Raw genomic sequence first — 16,980 nt, forward strand, 5'->3', positions numbered from 1 at the left:
CCTACTCAGCAGGTGACAGGAAGGTCAGATGTTACTCTGCCCCAGGAGCTTCAGGTGCAGCTGGTGTGGGGTGTGTGGGCAAAACCCTGAATGTGTGTGGATCTCCTGCCCAGGGGGCTGGAAATCAGCCCAAGGCCACCGAGTTTCCCTAAAGCCATGGAGCCAGCTGGAGATGGGGACACACTTGGTGCCCCTGGGGTCTGGGGGAAGTGGAGCCCAGCAGCACTGAGACAGCTCTGTGTGGAAATGACTTTATAAATAATGTGTAAGGTGGTCAGACAGCAGTGTCAGAGAGCAGATGTGCCATCCTCAGCCCCACAGAGACCCCAGCACAGGCTGGCAAGGCCCCAGCTGTGGGACAGAACCTCACCTTTAAACACTCCTACAACACATCTCACTCACTGATGAAGGTAAGCTGGTGCTCAAGCACTGCTCTGAATCACCCCTTAGCACTTGAGGAACAGCTCTCCTCACCTCAAATGTACCAGTTGTGTGCATGCCCCTCTTTCCACCATGACACACCAAGCACAGGGCTGCTGTGAGCAGCAGCATCCCACTGCTGTGTTTGCAGAGTAACTCACAAAGCTCTCACAACCCTGCAGCACTTTCCTGTCAGTGGTGCCCTGCATCATCCTCAGGGCCTCACTGCTCCTCTCTAGTGTAAATACACAGATTGTCCAAAGTCCAAAGGTTTGGGGCTAGGAAATGGTTACTCAGTGTTCAAAATCAGGGCATTGCCTTCCAGTTTGAACATATTTGGGGAGCAGAAATATTTGTCAACCTTAGGAGGTTGAGCCTGGGAAGTTACAACAGTAAAAGATCAACCATAGCTGGGAGCTGCTAACTCCAGGTGTCAGGCAGGCTCCAGCCCTTGGAACAGGGACCATCTGCATGCAAGGGAAAGGGATTTTATGATGTCATTGCTGAGCCATAGATAAGGGTGGTGTATCTGATTTTCCCCAACCTGAGGAGTGAAAAACGTTTCCTGCTTTTCTGGTTGATGTGTTCATGCCTGGGGGGGTTCCAGGGGCCTGCATAAACCCTTTGCAGGGGGATTAGAGTCCCAAAATACTGTCAAACCTACTCCAACATTAGCTCAGTGAAGTAAAAAATAGGCCATTTCTTCAGAGCAACATGAACTTTCTTACATCTTCTTGCTCAACTCTGCAATCCTGGGGAAGTTGTTCCAAAGCACAAGCCCACACTGGGAGCAGCCAAGGGTGAGGAAAGCAGAGACTGCACAAGACCCCAGGGTGGCCAACATGGCCCAAAACCAAGAGAGCTGGGGCCCAGGGCTGAGCAAGGTTTCTCTGAAGGAAACAAAGGCTTTGGCAAAGGTCTGTGCTTGTTACTTCAGGAGGCAGAAGGACCTCCAGGAAATGAACCATCTGCAGATCAGAATTAAAGTGAGAACATTTTCTGCATTTTGGAATACTCACCTCAAGCTGGTGCAAAGCCAGGGCTGTGCACCCCCTTCTCTGCAACACAGTACTGCTGAGTCAGTTCTCAGACTCAGGTCACCCACCTGGCTGCTGCCTGAGTTTCAACAACTTTAGATTGAAAAGACCTCCTGAGAAAGTGGAGAGACCTGGGCAGTCACAATGTCAGCCTCCAAGCACCAACACCTACAAACCCCCAGTGCTGTGAGCCAGCAAACTGACACTTATCAAAAGAAGCTTTGTGACAGTTTATTAACCAGATAAGGTGCAGCCCCCCAGTCTGATACACAAATTTGTGTTTGGTATTATATTCCTGTCAGATCTGTCAAATATAGAAGTTAATTACGGTATACAGGGAACAAACAATTTTTAAATGGTAATTAGAAGATACCTCAAGCCATAAACAAATAAAACTCCATTTAGAATGATGAAGGAGCACAGAAGCCCCCTTCATTCTTGTGTTCTCATGCACCCTCGTGTGCCAGGGATGTGCCCTGAGCTCCCTGACCTCCCCCTGACCAAGTCACAAAGAGAAAGGGAACTGATAAATAATTTTATTAGCAGCAGAAGGCAAAGGCAACATTGTACACAAAAAGTACCTTGCTTTTGTTATAATGAAATGCCCTGTGTATTCTACTTATAAAGTGAGGGAGTATATGGGTCCTAAAAACCCAAAACACTTCTCTGGAGGGACACTGAGCCAGAAACATCAGCTCAGATCACAGTGAGATACTGTATCATCCCAAAACTCCCCATAACAGCAAGGAAAAGGACTCTGGACAAACAGTGAACAACAGGAATTAAAGCTGGCAGTAGCAGAAACTTCAAAATATTTTCTGGTGGCACAGTGCAGGTCTTCAGCAGTGACTCTCTCCTTCAGCCACTGCCATCAGCAGACAGACATTGAGCCATGGAAACTTTGTGAACAAATAACACTTTGTAGGAGCAGTCACAGGAGGTGGCAAGGGCAGAGCACAGAGCACAAGATCTGACGTGATTCTTCAATGCCTAAACTTCTCTCCTAATAATCACCCCTCTTTCCAGAAAGGGCTTTCAGGGGAGCCTGAAAAGAAAATAATTTGACTTCCAGGTCATCTTCACTGGCCTGAGACCCTTCTGCTGCCACAGAGAAACAGAACAAAGGATTTTTTCGGCCTTGCAAAAGATGAGAAAAACTAGATAAACCTCAGAACCTCTCTGGTCCTCAGTAAAGCCAAATGTTCTAGAACGAAACTTTTTACTGCTACAAGCAGCTTTGTCTAGGCCTGAACTTGAGACAAAGACTTTGAACTATTTCAGTAAAATCAGTTGATTGCTTCACTCTTGAACTTTGTGTGTACAGGACGCAAATACAAAAGTGAATCGAGCTACACAGATTGGATCACAAGAGGAAACAAGCAGACAGACAGAGCTGATCATCTCTGGGTTGCCTTCATCCTGGCTTTGTTCCAGCAGCTGCTCCAAGGATCACAGGAATGTCATGACTGTCCTGTTCTTGCCAATCTGCCAGGGCTCCAGAGGGTAAAAGCGAATGACAATCCTTTTGGGTAAAAGAGCAAAAATGTGGACAGGAAACATTATTTTACAATTAAACATTACTGCTGCCCAGTTTGCAACATAGTAGAAAATCTGCACCGGGGGTCTCACTGTCTTACACTTCAGGGTGTTCATTTAACAGAAGGAAACATAAGCTGTGTATGGGTCAGGGTACAAACAGACTTCACCCACAGTCTGTATTTCAACACTTTAAATGAGATATTGTCCATTTTAGAAGGAGCCACATAGTGCATAATCTTGCCAGGGACTTGTCGTCCTGACAGCGCCCAAGAGACAGGGAAGTACTATTATCACTCTGCTTTGGGGAGATGGGTAAGACAAGCAGAGATGGACATGGCTGACCTTCAGGAACAGCCTTGTTCCAGCATTTGGCAGGTGACACCCTGGCAGGGTGAAGCTCTACCAATTCCAATGGGGTTTTGCACCAGCTTCACCAACTGTAACTACTGAACTTCAGTAAAGCCCAGACTGTTCCACAAGTGCATACCAGTCTGTGGTTTTATCTGGCTCCAAACCACATATCTGGGATTCAGCATCCACAAGCACTTGGTGTTTGTTAGCAATCTTGTCTTGGATCTGTATCACAACTTAATCTCCTGGAGGACACGGGAACTGCCGCTATCTCCACTGCTCTGAACATCCCTTGGCACTTGTTTGTCGTGTTCCATGTCCACGGACCCCACAGACCCGTAGGCCCGATGAGGACGCTCTCGCTGCCCTGGGGCTGAGCCCCCGCCGGGCCGCACTCACCGATCGGGGCCCAGGCCCAGCTGCGCCGTCAGGACATCGAAGAAGCGGGCGCTGTGCGCCTTGTTCTGCTCCGCCGTGCCCACCACGCCGATGGACGACACCGCCAGCTGGGCACAGGGCTCGGCCGAGCCCGACAGCACCATGGCCAGCCCGCTCCGCACCGTCACGTTCACCCGCTGCCGGACAGACACGGTAAGTCACGGTTAGCCACGGTTAGTTAGCCCCCGTCAGCCCCGCCGCCCCCGGCCCCGCTCACCTCCGCCGGCTTGCCCAGGATATCGGCGGTGGCGGCGCACAGGGTCTGCGCCAGCCCCGGCGGCAGCCGCTCGGCCGGCAGGCTGGTGTCCAGCTCCACGAACGGCATGGCGCTGCTGCTGCTGCTGCTGCCCGCGGCCTGCACCGCCCCTGCCCCGGCCCGGGCCGTGTCCCGCCCCCGGAGCCGCCCCGGCAGCGCAGCCCCGGCGGGGCGGGCTCAGCCCCGGCACCGCCCGCAGCAGCGGAGCGCGCCCGGCCCTGCCCGTGCTCCTCGGCCCGCGCCGGTCACGCCGCTCCAGCCCAGCTGCAGCAGCGGCTGCCGGGCCTGTGGGACTCACCGTGGGTGACTCTGTGCCTGTGGGACTCGCTCTCATTTGTGAGACCAAATGTAACCACATTGCTCCTCACAGAGAAAAGCAAGGCACAGCTTCCCGAGAATATTTCTGGGATTCACATTCTCTGAGCCTCAGAGAAAAAGTGCATATTATATGGCTCTACGCAGATATTTACCATATGTATTTTGATGTATTGATTAGCAGTGCTGTATGAACATTTTAATAATATGATAAATGTAGTCTTGTAATTAAAAGGCAACTTTTGTAGTTAAAATAAGAACTATGTTAGTGGGATTTTTTTAAGAAAGGAATGAGGCACTCACCACATAGCAGCCCCAGGACACCTAAAACTTTCAGAAAAAAAGAGTTTATTGCCCTCTTATCAAAAGAAACGAACTTCTTCCCACCTCGAAGGTGCTGTTAGGATTAAGAGGAAGACGATGATGATGACCAGACAGAATCCTGTATTTGAATGGAATTTATGCATCATGGATGAGGTGTATGAATATGCAACAGGCTGTTACTTTTAAGGGTTAATCCTCTGTTAACGTGAGTCCTTTTTCGGGCTTGTGCTGCCCAGAAAAGGTACCTGGACGTCTGTAACTCTTTGTCTCTATTGTCTCATATTGTTCTAATTCAATTTGTCCAAATTATTATTACTCTAATTATATTACTATTTTTATAACCATTTTATTACTATTAAACGTTTAAAATTTTAAAAGCAAGTGATTGGTGTTTTTCACAGAAAGGAAAAACAATTCTTATCTCATTTGCTGTGCCTGTGTTTGTGCAAAAGTAGAATGCAATATGGAGATTGTTTACCCAAAGTGATGCTGTTTTGTCTCCTTGGCCTGTCAGGGCCAGGTGTGTGTGTAGGGGACTGTTGGCTGACAGTCACAAGATTCTGTGCAGTGGAGTGCTTGGCAGATTCAATTTAGATATACCATAATATAGTGTAATATAGAATAGAGTAATATAGTGCAATAAAGTAATAAATTAGCCTTCTGATAAGATAGAGTCAGATGCCTCCTTTCTGCCTGAGTGTCAGGGTTGCCTCACTTCACTATAACCAAAACCATCACACCTCACTAACAGATGAGTAGAATGAGTTTTGTCACAGCCCTTATTGAGAGTGGAAAAACTTTTCAGGTCACTACAAAACACCTCTGGGCAGGGAGGGCTGAGAATGGTAATTTCTATTAACAACCAACACGACATGAAGTTAAAAAGCAAGCAGAGGCTTACTGCTTTATCTAACATGTATGAATTACAAGGACTTTGAGCAATCAGGACTTTGAACTCTCAAGCTGGTAAGTGACCTCGGCACGCTGGCTCACAGGGACAGTCTAATCTGCAGATCACAGGTGTCTAAACTAGAGACCAGAAGCTGAGCTACTGTCCAGTGAGGTTCCATGAGCTCATTTACAACAAAGGGTTATCAACCAGCTATAATAAAATGTCATCATTTAAGGCACAAAACTGTTGGGAAAATTTGCCTTGTGTAATGTGACATCTTGGTTTTCTACAATTCTAGACAACGCTAATGAAAACTGATAAAATTGCTATTTTTTTTTTTTTGCTTAGGGAATTGCTTGGCCTTCACTGCTGCTAATGAAGACAATACTGGCACAAAGAGTTATGTGCAAAAAACAGCCAGCAAGAAGGCTGGGCAAAGATTTCTAGGACAGAGTAGTATCTAGAACTGAAACCTTGGTGAAAAACACCATAAGAAAACAACAGGTTTTTTAGAGCTTGCCAGCAAAAAATGTCACTAGCCAAGACATGGTAGCACTAGAGGAAAAAAAACCAGTTATTTGATTAGTGAAAGAAGCAATTCCTGAATTCCATTACTCATTTTGTTTTAGTCTTTACAGGAAGAATTTTTTGGCAAGGATTTTAGGGTAAGGGCAACAACTACTTATGAATGGAAATATACAGATATATATTCCACCACTTTCTGCATCCTTTAAAATTTGTTATTTTCAACTGAAGAAACTGGAAATGGTTGGATTTGCTCAGTTTTATCTCATAAATTGTGCTGCAATACAAAAGGATTTTGTGTTTGAGCTATAACTGAGCAGAAACAAACAGCCAAGAAAAAGAGCCTAAAAGCTCCAAAACAACTCTTTGCCCTTTTATTGTGATGCATGTGTTGCTCAATGCCACAAAATCTTTCCTATTACTTCAGCTGCACTGGATGACTTACTTGGTGAACTTCCATCTAAAACAGTCTCAGAAGAGGATGTCTGCATTTATTCCCTCTCTGCATTTCCTAGGAGAAATGTGCTATGACAGTATTACCATAGAAAAAACCCAATTTGTGTACTGTTATATTCTCTTTCATGAAACCACTGTGAATGCATTCTTTCAGAGTACTCCCTATATAATATCAACATGGGTTTTTAGGTGGGCAGCTATTCCAACGCTGTGGCCACCAGCAGCAGGAATCTCCAAGAGGAGCTGCTCCACACATGTACTGGTAGACAGAGCACCAATAGAACCCAGGCTTTCAGAAATCCAAAGCAGCAGCTGAACTGAAGAATTATAAAGATTCACCATTGTAGAAATACAAGAAATTTCTCAAAGGAATGTCAAGGGAAAAAGAAGTGTGGAATGTACATGGACAGCCAAGCAAGATGCCTCAACAATAAGAAACCTTTAATTTTTTTTTTTTTTTTTCAGTTTGTGAAGTAGCTTTGTGCTCTACTTGTCTGTACAGACATGCTGGGAAGATGAGGATCAGGCACACTTTGCAGTACAAATGTTAAAATTGGAAACAATGATCCTCATCCTATTCAGTTCTTTCATGTTCCCAGTTTGTAGGCTGGCTTGAATTCTGTCAGGAAATACCACCCTTGTCTCTACCATCTCTGAGAAGACTGACACTGAAATAAAATCCAGAGGCACATTAAGTGACCTGTAGGGCCTCAGTCTTCTGTATAAATTTAATGTTTTAGGTCTTAAACATTCCCCAGCTTCCACCCCCACAGATACAAGAAAGACCTGGCCCACTCTGCAATTTCTGTGTTAGAATTACAGTGCTCTTTCCAGTTACATGGAGAACTGGATGTCAGAGAAGAAGTTAAAAAAGAAAAAAAAAAAAGGCAGGAAGAATGCTAAGATAGGTTAATTCATTTCAACATCTTCATCAACACAGGTGCCAGTTGCTCTTTCAGCTGTGGATCAATTTGAATATTGCTCAGTTCTTTGATATTGAGGATCATCTCATGGGCTTGGAAAAAAAGCTCCTTCCCCACAGCATCCTCCACCCGCCTGCGCCACTCCCTCAGCCTGGGTCTGTCTTCAAAGATGTCACAGCCAACTCCAACAGGCTGCAGAAAGGGGAGAGAGCAACAGTGAGGCCTGGGGCAGTCACTTCTGGGCTGAGACAGCAGGCACTAAAAGGATACTTGCAGGTAAAGGGGAAAAAAAGGCAGAGCTCATGGAGGAGCAGTAGGAAGGAGGGAAATCGCTGGTACCTGTCTGGGGGACACAAAAGCTAAGCAGGATTTTAAAGGGCATTTACAACTCAGTTCCTGGGTGCTGGAATAGCTGCTTAGGACAGCATGGATGAGCACATTCTGTGAGTGATTTTCAGCCATGACACTGAAGATGCTGGCTGGCAGTTCCAGGGATCACTGCCCAGTTTGCAGTAGAGAATGCTGGATTATACAGCAACCCCCAGCACAACATGTGTTTAACTGAACCAGTGTCCTAACTAACATAATCCAACTCCCCTCTGCTTTCTGCCTGTGCCACTCTCTGGAACACAGTGTAGAGAAGCAGAACTGCTGGTTTTCAGTCCCTTGGAGAAAGAAATCACTGCTGGGCTGCAGGATCCAGGCCCTGGTGGCCTGGCAGGGAAAAATCAGTTTGTAACAAACTTAATTTGATTGCCTCTGAGATTAATTATTTCATTTTCCAGACATGGCATGGGCAAGTATTATATTCTTGAATAGTAGAAATATTCCTATGTGGCTGTCTCATTTCATCAGACCTGTCTGCTATTGCTTCTCATTTATATATATTACCTCCTTCTCTGGAGGTTAAAAAGAAAGTCATGATAAAAAATGAAGAAAAGGTTATTGCTACAGATGAGAAACAAAAGAGATCTGTTGCAGCCAGCTTTTTTTCTGATTTTCATTGCTGTTCTGAACCCACTCCCACATTCTCCCCATTGTCTTAGGCCAGTTCTGCCAAAATATGCCCTCACTTCTCCTGCTAGTGAAGAGTTCCCACATGCTGCCCCTTCCCTGCTCAGCAGCATCTGCTTTCCTTGTGCTGAGCTTCCTCACCATGCTCCAGGCACTCACTTGCATCAGTTCCACAATGGCCACAAGATCTGCCAGGGAGATCTCACTCCCAATGATAAAAGCCTTGTCCTGCAGAAACCTCTCCTCAAACTGCTTCAGGGAAGTGGAGAGCCCCTCCATAACCTCCTGGAGCTTCTCCGAGGGCAGGGGCTGCCCTGTGAAGAGGGGAATCAACACCTGAGGAGAGAAGGGACATAGCACACACATGACATCTTCTCTGGTAGTAGTAATTGAGATTACACCCCATGATCAGCAGTGCCTGCAATAAAGCCACAGAAGGGGATGGCAGAGCTGCATGGGCTGTGGCAGCTCCACAGAGCTCCTGGACAGAGAGCACAGCAGCTGGCCTAAGTGTGACCTGCCATGGCAGTGACCTCAGCTAATCAGCAGCAATGTGAGGAACAAAATCAAGGAATCCTCACCTCATTCTGTGCCTGGCAGCTGTGCCCTCCAACCCCTAAACAAACTGTACTTTGGGGCTACAAAAAAAATGGGCAACAGCTCCAGGGAAGACAAATCCCTGCCACAGTCACCCCTGCTACATGCTCTGTGTCAGCAGCAGCTGCCCAGCAGCCACACACCCTGCTGTGGAACTGGGTGCTGCAGGCACTGCCTGTCCTGCAGGGTGATGGACAGGAGGGAATGGTGGTGCCTGTGGCAGGAGCATTGGAAGGACTAGAATTCATCAACACTGGCTGGAGAGACAGAAATGGCTTCCTCTGTGTGACAGCAGCCACCAAGGCTGGAAGTGGTCAACACCATTTTTACACAAACCTTTCAGTGGCTTAAAGCATCACTCTTTAAACCACTAGAAATTTTGGTGGAGCAATCACAGAAGTGCAGTCCTTGTGTCTGCACAGTTTGCTGGCACAGGGGGTAGTTGCCTTTCCACAATATTTTTCACCAGTCACAGAGGTGTATGCAGCACTGGAGCCACCAGTGTTTCACAGCTGTGCTGCCTTCACCTTCCACAGCTAAGGAAGTACAGTTTGTTTAGAGAATCAAAATTATAAACACAAATTTCAATCAGTGCAAGTGAACTGAATTTCTACTTACTGCTAGTATATTCAAGAATTCAAGTTGGGATTGCTTAATCCAAGCCAGGATTTTGGCCAAATACATGTGGAATCAATTTCATCAGAAAATTCATGGCCAGTTTTCTTCCTAAGTGATTCCAATAATGCATGTTGGGATCTTTGGGTAAAATTCCTTGAAACAGCCCTTCTTCCTTTTCCTTATCTCAGGGCTGTCTATCTTCTCCCATTTCTAGCTAATATGCTTCTCTTACAAGGTGGCTTTAGATGTTTCCATATTTACAGTTATTCTGAGGACCTTTTCTGCATCTGAGCTATCTAATCACCATCAGCAGCAATTACTTGGATTTCTTTCCCTTGGAGCACTGCAGTGATAGCTGCAGAGGCTGGAAGAAACTGCTTCTTGTATGAATCTGCCTCATATTTGAATTGCTTCACTGTATTCTATAGCCAAAAAATCAAATACCAATAAATTCAAGAAGATAAATGAGTCCTGATATGCTTTGCTAGGCACAAACAAGGGCAAATTTACAAGGGAGCAGTGAAGTTACCTATTTACTAGCAATCCTGATTTCATCTGAAATTCCATGCCAGCTGTCCTTGCAGAATTATACTTGAACCTAGGTCTCTCTAGGGACAGCTGCATTAACTGTCTGGTGACTTGGCTGGAAATAGGTGTCCAATAAAATCATCTGATACTAAATGATTTTCTGACTCAGGCTGAATCAGGTAATTTTGCCTAAATGTAAATGTCCTGACTACACTGAGTAGAGAAAATCTGCCTCTCAGTGTGTCTCTGCCCTCTGTCCCTGAGCCTATCTCAGAGAAGCACATAAGTGTGCTGGAAGCAGAAGACTCCTTCTGGATTTCCACCCTCAGAGGCTGCAGTAACTTGTATGAAGAAAGCAAGTCCTTCTGCTTCCAGCAACAAAACAAATGTTCACCAAAGCCAAACTCTGCCTGGGTGCACACTCTGCACAGCTGTGCAGGGAGGGGAGGCCTTTGGAAGCAGCACTAACTCTGTTACATATTCACTCACAAATCCAGGCAATGAAAGTCTGCTGGGCTTGAGACCTTCTGTACCAACCCTTCTTTAAGGGAAAAACCAAAATGGTCAAATCTGCTTTTGCCAGATCCTGCTCCTTTCTGTTGTATTGCACTAAATAGTTATTTAGTTATTTGCCCTGGGTGTTTGGTAATTTGCACTGTTCACATGATTTGTATCCTATCACCACATGGTGTTTTTCCCCCTGTCAGTGCTGGTGCTGTCTCCCTGGTGCACCCCTCCCCTTGCCCCTCCTCACTTGTATCCCACTGGCTGTTGCTGCCTTCCTCTGCCCCCTTCCCCTCTGCTCAAATTCCCCCTGGGGGAAGGCAATGCCCTCTTTTGCATCTGGGGGGTCACCTGGATGATCTGGTGTCTCCTATCGAGGAAATAGATTTACAGAATCACAGAATCACAGAATAATGAGGTTGGAAGAGACCTCTAAGATCATCGAGTCCAGCCTATGCCCTAACACCTCAACTAGACCAAGTGCCATGTCCAGTCTTTTTTTAAACACATCCAGAGATGGTGATTCTACCACCTCCCTGGCAAGAGCATTCCAGTACTTTATTATTCTTTTGGTGAAAAATTTCTTCCTAATATCCAACCTATACCTTCCCTGATGTAGCTGGAGACTGTGTCCTCTGGTTCTGTCAGTGCTGCCTGGTGGAAGAGACCAACCCCACCTGTCTACAGCCTTTCTTCAGGGAGCTGAAGAGAGCAATAGGGTCACCTCTAAGCCTCCTCTTCTCCAGCCCCAGCTCCTTCAAACATTCCTCATAGGGCTTGTGTTCCCCATGTGGAGAAGAGCACTTCCTATCTTTTGCCTTTGTCCATGTAAGATTGTGTGGGCTGGGGTCCACAGCTGGCTGGATTGGACCTGAACAGCCCAGACACAGATTCTTACACCTTCCAGCTAGGAATGGCCCAGGTTTGTTGTTTCATCACAACAGCCTCTGAATTGGGGCTGTTAAGATGCTCAGTGCTCCCACAAACCAACACCACTTCACTCACATTTTTACATTCGGTCTCCTCACCTTGATCCACATGGTTTTAGGAGCGTTGGCCCTGATGTTGGCGTGGTGCCAGGACAGGTACTCATCCACACGGGCCCTCTGCTGGATGTCTGAGGGGTACCAGTGGTCAGGAGTGTTGTACTTGCGGCTCAGGTACAGCAGGATGGCAGTGCTGCTCACGCCAGCAGGAGACAAGAAAGGGTCAGGCACTTACAGGGCACAATGCTCTTGCCTAAGCTCCCTCTCCTGCTCCTTCTCAGCTTGCTGCTTCCACTAAAAAACATTCAGATCAGGATTTTCAGTGGAGTCTAGGGACCACAGAAAGGCATCTAATTCATGTTGACATCAGTGGTCCTTAATCACCTCAGCTTCCATGAACACTTTAACCTGCTGGAAAATCACAGCACTGTTTTACAGTGCTGCTGGACACTACTGGGGGTAAACAAACAATAAACCTCCATGGTCCTCTATCAGTGATAGTGCCTCCACTTGCTCCTTGCCTGTTCTGACTCAGCTCTCTGAGACCTGTGCTGTTTCTGTGCCTGTGCACTAAATGAAACTCTCTGATGGGTTACTGCTGCCTTTTCATCAGGTCTGTCTCCAGCATGCAGCTTCCACTGAAGTCAGTGGAAGTCTCAGCAAGGAAACCCTACAGAATCTTTTTTTGTGTTTGTCCAGATGTTTATACTTTCACTAACTGGCAGAAGTCAGATGGAAAAATATCTTAGTCATCTGCAACAATACTTAGGCTATTACTACCAAAAAAAAGCCACAGAAAATGTGCTGACAAAATGGAAGAAAATGCAAGACATCCCTGCCATACTGATACTGCTACAGTTCAATTGTTTCAGTATCATGACATCATTAACCAGTCTCTATATTAATCTTTTAATGTAAAGCCTAAATTTTATCTGTGTAGATGTTCTCTCAGCCTTTATGACTAATTCAGATAAACAGAATTCTTTCCTAGAGTAAAGGTATTTCTTTTCCCAGGGTGAAAGGGATTTTTATAAGCTTTAAACATCTCCCAGAAATGTTTATAATCCCATTTTGATGTAAGTGCATTCAGGGTGAGATGAGGAAGCTAAGTCAGATGAGTTGTTTACATTCTGAAAGATAATTCAAACGGAAAATGGAAAGAGATCAAATGAGGTTATACTATTAAAAATAACCAGCATGTTAATATATTCTGTGATGCTTAATTATTCCATGGGAATGACATCTTCTGAATGCAGCACAGACTGTGGTACCCAAGGAAGTCTAAGGACTGAATTCTTACCATTCTGCAAGGGTGAAGTCTCCGTCCTTCAGTGCTGGTACTTTCTTCAGGAGGCTGACTTTGCCTGCACCTTCACTGTTTGATGGCCCTAAGAACATGAACAGACAAACCTGAGGTTAGAAGTGTATCTGCCAGTGCATGATCAATGAAATACCTGCAGCCAGCTGGATGATCAGTGAACTGTGTGAGGTTTTCCCAATAGGGTCATAGCTCACAAGTGAAAGGTAATGAAATGGCAGAGTCAGTGTAAGAGCTGCCTGCAGAGGCAGCAGGCTCAGGCTGGCCACGTGGCATGGAGCAGTTGATATTTTTATATTTCTAACAGCAGTTCTCCTGCTTGACCCAGGTACCAGGATATTTGCAGAACTTACTGACATGGTGGACATTGGCTGGGGCAGGGAAGTTCAAACACTCAACCCTGCGCTACTCCTGACTCTGTGTTACTCCTGGCTCTGCACATTAACCTACTTCTAACAGGAAAACACAGGAGGAAGACACCATTCCATAAGAGTTTAAACTCCACAGACCCTTGGAGGAATTAACAGCTGACTATCTAATCAGGCTTTCAGTTTCCCACTGCTGGCACCAGACTTGCCAGTCTGCAGTTGAATGCCAGGGAATTGCACAACAGCCCAGGAACACCTGAGTAAGAAAAGCTGGGAGGAATTTGTTTGCTTGTTTGAAGTTCTCCTGACAAGACATGACAATTAAAGTGCAAATCCTGATCAAATCAGCATGACCAGCAGGAGGTCTTGTACAAAACTCCCTTTGTTCAAAAAAAGACAAGAAAAAGGATCATTAACTTATAGTGACCTCCAGCTCTAAGAACTATTTGTACCCATTGAGGAAGCAGTGGCAGTGTCTATTACTGGACAAATGTGCAGTAGGAAATAAAACCAGCCTCTGGACAAACAAGTTTATTTGCAGCTGGTTTGGGAAGGGCTGGGAGAAGGCAGGTTGCTGCATTACTGCTTTCCCTTATATTGATTTCTCATAATGAGTTAAATCCAGCAGAGCATACATTACCACTTGTTCTCCTTCCCAGCTGACTAGCCTCTACCTTGTTTCTTTGAGAAGTGGGTTTTTTTAAAATTCCAGTGTAAGTAGCTTCATCAGAGATTAAGGTTTACACTCTTCTCCTATTTGAAGAGATTCAAACCCACATTTTCCCTTTCATTAGGAAAAGTCTCTGGCTGCCTGCTGTGAATATGGCTCCCAGCTTAGCTGGGGTAAGAGGTTCCATCTGCACAGCAGAGACAGGCAACACTGTCAAGAGAGGTAGAAAATCCTAGATAGGGCTTCTTAAAAATAATAGCCTGACAGAAACCTCAGGTTAAGCCTAATAACTGAGAAAATTGAGTATAAAAATAAAAAATGTGCAATGTACAGGATGTCTCACCCCCATGATTTGTATCACAGAAACAGCAAGGCAAATGTTTGTAGATCTACTGTCATGCAAGGATTGCTCAGGTAGGGTGCTTTGTTTTGTGCTTTTAGAATGGCCCCAAAGGCCAGTGCTCACCACACACCCAGCTCTGGTGAGGTCTCTAGCGTTCACCTGGTCTTTGGAAAAGTGCAGTAGAAAGTTGCAGTCAGTAATGCTTCCAGCTAACCCAGCTGTTTGGCTGTCCTGCTGTCTGTGTTTATTATCCAGGGCAGCAGGGAACTAAGAAACAAGGACATGAGAAGTAAGCAGTGGGTGAGGGCAGCCTGAATCAGATTTCAGAGAGCTTTCATCATACAGCAATTCTAGCAGGAATACTGAGCATATTTGTTCCCTGACAAACCAAGTACCATGCCATTACAGCAGGTTGGACAGTAGCTCAGTGTCTGTGACTCAGCCTGCACCACAGCCTGGGGATGGAATCACTACTTTGGTTTGCAGATAGACATAACAGACCTGTGCTGAGACTCTGACTGAGCTGTGACCTGGTAAATGCATTGGTGTGAACAGCAACTCCAGGCTGCTTCATTGGGACCCACTGCTTATTGTATGAAAATAGAGACCAATATCTGTATTTGCAGTTTAGCAGAACTTAAGCTTGTGCCTCTCTTCCAGCCAGCAGAGCCAGCCTTTTTGTTCAGTGATATTGGGAGGTCCATCTTTATCATTCCTGTGATGTTGGCTTGACTTACAGTTCTGTTTAACATCAGTTATATCTGGGGTAATCAGTTCTGGATGACTTCCAAGGATGGATGGAGGTAGATATATAGATATAGATACACACAGAGTGTGTATTGTTGGGCTTTGAGGTGTAACTTTAACAAGCAGAGTATCACCATGAGGAAATCTTAAGCCTAAGCCATAGTGCAGAGAAGGAGGTTTATTGGTGGGTGAAAAGAGCAGTGGAGAAGATTTTATGGAAATAGAAGGGGGGGAAATCCCACTCTATTTGCCAATCACACACCTGCCTAATCATCTAATCCTCAACTAAGGGTTTTGAAGTAACGTGCTTTGCCTTAGGCACAAAAGTAACAATTTACAGGAAAACCCTACGTTTAACTGGGCAACAGTCATCAGTTGGAGGAGCCTGAACAGAGTTGCCGCAAACTTCAGCACTCCCAGAGCACTCCTCGGCTGTCAGTGTGAGTAATTTGCTAGAAATGGCTAGAGGAACATTCCTTGGAGAGCCACAAAAATAGATGCAGCAGAGCTACGAGACTGCTCTGGGAACTGGAGCCGCACGGTCAAACCACGGCGTCCAACGCCCCTGGGCAGCGCCGGGGTTCAGCATCCCCCGGGTGCCCCGGGGAGCTCCTCCTTCCCTCGAGCGGGCTGAGGGACGAGCGCAGCTCCTGTGCCGGCAGGCCAAGGGCTTCCCCGGGGTCCGTGAGGGCAAAGCCCCAGAAAACCCCCAAGGCCCGGGGCCGCAGCGGTTCCCGGGGGTCCGTGAGGGCAAACCCCCGTGAGGGCAAAGCCCCGCAGAGGCGGCGGGCTCAGCGCGGCCCCCGCCGGGATCGCGTTACAGCGCCGGCCGCTTGCGGGCCCGGCCGCCCCCTCCCCGCCCGCTCGGTCTGTGGGGACCCTCTCGGTCTGTGGGGACCCTCCCGTCCCTGCCCCGGCCTCACCTGCGCGGGGCTGCTCCGCGCCGCTCCCCGCCGCCGGCTTCTTCCCCAGCACCGAGTCTGCCAAGAGCCAAGAGAGCGGCTGAGCCCGCGCCCCGCCGGGCCGCGCCCGCCCCGGGCCCGCCGCCTCGGGCAGCGCCCGTCCCACCTTTAAACAGCTCCACGTGCTTGAACTCGAAGGGGATGTTGTTGCTCCGGGCGAAGATGTAGATGGAGCGGCAGGGCTGCGAGAGCAGGTCCAGGTACAGCTCCAGCCCCATCCCGACCCGGCCCGCCCTGCGGGGAGCTGCCGCGGCTCTGCCGCCGAGCGCCCGGAGCCGCCCCACATGGGCCGGCGGGGGCCGAGCCGCGCCGGGCGGGAGGTGCCCTCCGGCCCTCCCCCCTTCCCTCCCTCCTTCCCTCCCCCGGTCCGTGCCGGGCGGGGGCACAGGGAGCGGGGTCTGTGCCGGGGGGAACCGCGGGACGGGCACTGGAGAGTGCCGGAGGAGCCCGGGAGAGCCCACCCAGCCCAGGGAGCACGGCCGGAGCTGGGACAGGGGTTACAGAGCTCCCCTTCCCACAGCGTCAGGCGGACCTGGCAGCGTGTTCATTCATGTTCCTTCGGGAAGGTAACGGGAATAGTGACACGAGTAGCGGTCAGTCACCAGCCTCAAAGGTTGGTACTAAGCAGCAAGAGAGAGGGGGCTGTCACTCCCCTCCACAGCTCTGGCTGGCACCGCAGGGTCTCTGGAGTTACTCACCCACAGCATCCCACTACGACTTTCACAAGGTAAATGCTGAGTTTTGTAACACACCTCTGCAGGGTTGTGCCACGCTGCCGACAAGGCCCTTGCACAGTGTCCTCTAAGGCAGTGTTAATCACACACTGCCAGATCTCAGTAGGGCTTTCTG

The 16,980-nt window shown here is 47.6% G+C and overlaps 3 protein-coding genes across 3 annotated transcripts in view; 1 reads left to right on the top strand and 2 right to left on the bottom strand.

The window, feature by feature from the left end:
* The window catches only part of KLHL22 (kelch like family member 22), a 303,656-nt gene that overhangs the window by 204,086 nt on the left and 82,590 nt on the right, over positions 1-16,980 (top strand). The window lies entirely within an intron of this gene.
* On the bottom strand, positions 1,979-4,263 carry LOC139598812 (D-dopachrome decarboxylase). The gene is made up of 3 exons (XM_071445632.1): positions 4,003-4,263; positions 3,747-3,922; positions 1,979-2,979 (listed from the first exon to the last, which is right to left on the bottom strand). Exons 1-3 carry the CDS (start codon positions 4,108-4,110, stop codon positions 2,907-2,909), a joined length of 357 nt encoding a protein of 118 aa, XP_071301733.1. The 5' UTR covers positions 4,111-4,263; the 3' UTR covers positions 1,979-2,906.
* On the bottom strand, positions 6,969-16,441 carry LOC139598811 (glutathione S-transferase theta-1). Its single transcript, XM_071445631.1, has 6 exons — positions 16,238-16,441; positions 16,093-16,149; positions 13,024-13,111; positions 11,766-11,916; positions 8,650-8,826; positions 6,969-7,668 (listed from the first exon to the last, which is right to left on the bottom strand). The coding sequence occupies exons 1-6, from the start codon at positions 16,347-16,349 to the stop codon at positions 7,468-7,470; spliced, it is 786 nt and encodes a 261-aa protein (XP_071301732.1). The 5' UTR covers positions 16,350-16,441; the 3' UTR covers positions 6,969-7,467.

This window comes from Agelaius tricolor, unplaced genomic scaffold (genome assembly GCF_023055355.1).
Source record: "Agelaius tricolor isolate 1412-34295 unplaced genomic scaffold, bAgeTri1.0.p SCAF_20, whole genome shotgun sequence".
NCBI classification, from domain to species: Eukaryota; Metazoa; Chordata; class Aves; order Passeriformes; family Icteridae; genus Agelaius; species Agelaius tricolor.